The 5,552-nt window shown below is 34.5% G+C and overlaps 1 protein-coding gene across 1 annotated transcript; it reads left to right on the forward strand.

Moving 5' to 3' along the window:
- Window positions 1-2,067: 2,067 nt before the first annotated feature.
- LOC140009428 (heat stress transcription factor C-1-like) lies at window positions 2,068-3,804 on the forward strand. Its single transcript, XM_072054900.1, has 2 exons — window positions 2,068-2,408; window positions 2,909-3,804. The coding sequence occupies exons 1-2, from the start codon at window positions 2,199-2,201 to the stop codon at window positions 3,713-3,715; spliced, it is 1,017 nt and encodes a 338-aa protein (XP_071911001.1). The 5' UTR covers window positions 2,068-2,198; the 3' UTR covers window positions 3,716-3,804.
- The last annotated feature ends 1,748 nt before the right edge of the window (window positions 3,805-5,552 follow it).

Genomic DNA, 5,552 nt, shown 5'->3' on the forward strand with positions numbered 1-5,552 from the left:
CAAAACCTATCTTTATTTAGTATGCAGAGATTGTTTTAATGGTTGTTTAGCGTAAGACAAGCATAATAGATTATTAGATTTGGACTTTGGAGCGCAATTTAAATTTAGGGATATGTTTCCCAGGACTCAAACACCCACTAAAAACAGAAACACCCCAAATTATATATGGAGAAAAAAGCGGACAAGTGTCCGATGGAAAATGTGCCACATACTAATATGTCACTTTATCCGCCGGTGCACGAGTGAGAGCGCTGTGTTTATCGGCCCAAAAGAGAAACAATAATAAAAAAAATGAAAAGCGGAAAGCAAATCGGATTCCCAGCGCCTGTTTGGCCCCCCGCTCTCAATTTCTGTTTTCTTCTTACTCAAAAAGGCTCGTCAACTCGTGCCTCCCTGCCCACTGCCTTGCTTTCTTGTCTGTTCGGCGCGTCTTATAAAGAAGTTTATCCCTCTTAAGTTGATTTGGCAAGTGCATACGGTGTTGGCCAATGGAGGGCTTTTTAGCGTCTTTCCCGCGGTTAAATTTAGGGTTCAAATTCCGTCTCGACGGTTGATGGTGGAAAGAGTGTAGAGAGAGGTGGGAGGGTAAAAAAAAAAAAAGCATAAGGTGTTAAATTTTGAATCACCTGCCCAATTATGATGTCGTTTATTTAAATGGATTAATTACGATTTGCCCTCTTGAACTTGACGCCTTGAACACTTTACCTCTCTCAATTTCAAATATATACGCTTTGCCCCCTATATTGATTAGTCAAATGTTAATGATAAATTTTTCATACCAAAATTTTGATAAAAAGATAATAATGTCCATACAGAGTGGTTGTTTGATAATGTTTTTCTTTTTAAGCTGAAATATAGAGCACTTTAATAGAAAAAGAAGAACACTACATCATATGATACTAAAAAAAAATTAGAAAACAAAAGATGACCAAACACAAAATAGTTGAAAATTCATATTTTTCAAGCTAATAAGTTCCAAATTGTTATTTTTATGTTGCATTTGTACCTTGCTTCACATTTCGTTTGAGTTCTACATTACTTGGGAAATAATTGAGATTTTTAAGATTTTTTTTCGCTACATATTTATTTTTACAATCACCATTTTATCCGACATAAATTATAAATATATGTTATAATTAAAAAATTCCAATGCACTCGTTAATTTTTTAAGTAAATATAAGTATTGCTGTCAGTATTACGATAAACACTTTCAATTGCTTAGAATATATATTTTTTGTAAATTTTTAGGCCTTTTATTACTAAAAGTTTTAGTGCATGTATAGTTGTATTTAAATCAATTTAGCAATTGTTAAAGAAATAGTTATTTATTAGGTTACAATTGTTATGTATTCAAGAATTAGCCAAGAGTATTTTGGTCTTGTAAAATATAACCTCGCCTTAATCATTATAATAATATTAAAGCGTAAAGTGTGTATATTTGCGGTTTATGGGACAAAGTGTTAACCCTATTTAAAACTTATCTCTTTCTTATGTAGTATGACATCAACCAAAAAAAAAAAAAAACTTTTTTTGACCATATCATCACGGATTTTTTTTAAAAATAAAATCTTTCTTTTTTATATTCGGAGAAACACAACAGGGAGTTACTGTGGTCCCTGGTGTATGTACCCAAGAGCCTATTGGCCAATCTTCGTTTTGAAGCAAGCCTATGGGCTAATCTTAAACCTTGAAATTAATACCCCATGCCAGAATTAAATTAAGATGATGAAGGTGATTCAGCTAGGTGTTCTTTCCAGGTTAGCAATTCTGGCATCACGCCATGTTCTTAGGACACGTTGCATATTCTGTAAGGGACCAAGCCAATTTTTTCAAAAAGTCCACCACCTTCACTCCCCGCGCGTGACCTTAGAACAGAAGTCATAAAAGCTTGGAAAATATCTAAACGGCCGGGACTCTGACGTGTATCAAAAGATGATACCCCAAGTGGGCCCCCATTCTTGAGCCCAAGAAATATCGTCGTCAAACCCAAATGACCTCCACGTTACCACTTGTTCACTGTTTTGCCACCTTCCCCACTTATATACCCTCCACCATTCACCTCTCTCAAATTCAATGCAAATTTTGCATCCTCACTCCTCACCGCCACCGCTATCAACCTCCTCCGTCACCGGCGACCGCCTCTTTTTTCTTTTTTAACCCCTTCTGGAGGGGTAACAGTTAAAATATCGGTATATGGGATGGAGGCTGCTAACAACAATATAATTGCCCCGTTTGTTATGAAGACGTATCAAATGGTGAACGATCCTTCCACTGATGGACTTATTGCCTGGGGTAAAGCTAACAATAGTTTCATTGTTATCGACCCTTTGGACTTCTCTCAAAAAATTCTTCCTGCTTACTTCAAGCACAACAATTTCTCCAGCTTTGTTCGTCAGCTCAATACTTATGTAAGTAAATATTTAGATGTCGTCATAGTTAATTTAGATTTTTGTTGATGCGGTCAAAGTCCTACATAATTTCAAGAATCTTTATTCTATTCGTAAAAATGAACATTCTTGGCTTAAGAGTAGAGTAAAGAGAGTTTAGTTTAGTGGATAAAGAGGGTTCAAGTTTCTCCTTCTACTTTCCTACTCATTAAATCCCACTCTTTCTCTGTTTTGAAGAGTGGGTGTGGGGGGGGGGGGGGCGGAAGAAAGTTCTTTGTTTTGTACTTGTATATCCTCGTCTCTATAATTGAGGGTTGTGTTATGTTGTTAAACAGTTACGTGCCATGAGAATCTGGTGTGGCTTAGTAGTTAGTAGTTAAGGGTCCTTTTTTTTTTTGGTCATAGTACAAGTGGATTCCATTTTTATCCTGGCTGTCCCCTTTCTGCTTTTACCTTTCCACAAAGTTAAAAAGAAAAGTGCTACTAATATATGTGTGTAAACTTGATTATGGAAATTTCAGGGTTTCAGAAAAGTGGATCCAGATAGATGGGCTTTCGCCAATGAATGGTTTTTGAGAGGGCAAACGCATTTGCTCAAGAATATTTCTAGGAGGAAGCACTGTAGTAGAAACTCAAGTAACAGTAGAGCTGAAGATGATGAAGATGATGAGGGAATAATAATGGAGTTAGCTAGGTTAAAGCAAGAGCAAAAGGAATTAGATCTACAGCTCTCAAGGATGAACAAGAGACTTGAAGCAACCGAGAGGAGACCCCAACAAATGATGGCTTTCTTGAGTAAAGTTGCTCAAGACCCTGAAATATTACCCCGTATGATGCTTGAAAAAGAAAGAACTAAAAGGTTAAATATTGCTAGTGGGGATAAAAAGAGAAGGATAATGATGATTTCCTCAACTTCGCCTTCGGCTTCTGTTTCTTCTCCTCCCTCCTCATCAGGAATGCCTTTGACAAGCTCTTCAGTAAAGAGCGAGGAGGAAGAGGATGATGCCAATCTCGACGTTGATAAATATTGTCACTTTTCCTCTTCGCCGGAGACACCTTCCTCTGCATGGTTCAGCCAAAGACAAGTCCTGGGTCGGTCCGTGATTGCCCAAGAATCTAGTAACAGTGGCGGCAATATTTCAAGCTCTCTGTCATCGGGTTCCTCCGCCGGAAGTAGTGGTTCTACTGTTGCTCCGCCATTGGATGGTGTTCCGGTATGTGATGCTACGTTTGGTGGTGATATAAGTTATGTAGGACGAGCTGCGGTCGGGGAGGCTGTTAGTCCACAACCGCCTTATCCATTCTCACTTTTAGGAGGCGGTTTCTAATTGAACACTTTCATAGATTTTAAGGGTTTTTTTTTTTTTGGTGGTAAAATTACTATTATCGAGCTATTTTGATCATGTAATTCTTCAAACATGTGCCTTACATCAGAGCCTTATAGGATTAGGACCCGATACCATTCTTTATAAGATGATAAAATGGTGATACCAAGAAAAGCCAAAAAAATAAAAAATAAAAAATCCAAACATAGGGTCAGTTGTGTACATTTCGTATTTGGTCCTTAGCTTACTTAATTGGGAAAATTGTCCAAAACGTCCTTCATATTTTGTAAAATGATTTTTTTTCGTCCCTCACTTTTAAAAGTGTAATTTTATATCCCTTATATATTCACATAGGTCAAATTTAGTCCATAACTAGACATATACATGTGTTTAAAAAAAATGTATTCACACACATAATTAGCGAGAGATGGAAATATTCATTTTTTGAAATGTGAGGGATGGAGAAATTAATTTTGTGAAATGTGAGGGATGAAAAAATCATTTTATAAAATGTGAGGAACGAAAAAATTTGTTTTATAAAATGTGGAGGACTATAGATTAGATTATGTAAAATACAATTTGACAAATTTACCCTTAAAAAATGATCACGTGCCTTGCACGTGATGGATTCCGACCAAAAAATGATCGGAAACCTAGTTAGGGACTAAATTTGACCGATATGAATATGTAAGGGACATAAAATTACACTTTTAAAAGTGAGGGACGAAAAAAGTCATTTTACAAAATGTGAGGGACGTTTTGTATGATTTTCCCTACTTAATTTATCGGGTGCATTCTTACATACATATTCTCTGACAATGCTGGTATTATAATTAGTTTGGAGAGCAATTTTTTCCAAATAATATTTCGCTTGCATCATAAATATATTTTTTAATTCACTTTTTTATATTTTTAATCATCTTTTTATCTCACATACATTTCATCACAAAAAATACTATAATAATTATTTCAAATAATACGGATTGAGGTGGAGATGTTTAGTTTTCCATTGGTTGGATATTGAGTTTTTTGAAAATTATTTTGTTTGTATTATAAATATGTGTTTTGACATTTTTTATATTTTTTTATCACCTTTTCACCTCATGCATGTCATATTAAAATATATATATATACTACAAATAATATTCTATCCAAACACATTTGAATAATTTTTCAAATGATATTCTATCCAAACACGAATAATTATTCTAAATAAAATATTATACTACAAATAGTTATTCTAAATAATTTTTCAAATAATATTGTATCCAAACAAATTTGAATGATAATGCAAGTTTCAAAGGAGTGCAAAGTGCAAGGATGAAACTTAAGTTGCGTACCTACGGTTCTTTGCTTTTGGTCGTTTTTGTGGCCGAAATATCCAATTGGCGACTATGGTATTTATGCACATATATCATAGAATATGTTATAATTACTCTTACCACCATTTTTTATTCCAAAAGACTAAAATATTTTTTTATCTACAAAATTCATTTGAATGTATTTTTCAATCATCTTTTTACTTTACATATATCACATTATTATAATATATTTTTTTAATAAAAATTTTTAAAAATAACAATCCAAACAGGCTGTTACAACAGCGGCTTTTCTCCTCAATAAACTTGGTAGGCTTGATGATGAATTCGGAGATGGGCAAGACTTACTTAGTCACTTGGGTTGGGTAACTGAGGAAAAGAAAAAGTTACATAGTTTCTTATATGAGTTAAAATTAGAACATTGCTTATAAAAAGGGTTGGAACAATATGCTGCCAATTTTTACTGTGGTTGATTAGGCCTTCATGTTTGGTTAGCTGTCTAGATTGGAAAGAAAATCTAG

This window comes from Coffea arabica, chromosome 6e, assembly GCF_036785885.1.
Source record: "Coffea arabica cultivar ET-39 chromosome 6e, Coffea Arabica ET-39 HiFi, whole genome shotgun sequence".
Classification (NCBI taxonomy): Eukaryota; Viridiplantae; Streptophyta; class Magnoliopsida; order Gentianales; family Rubiaceae; genus Coffea; species Coffea arabica.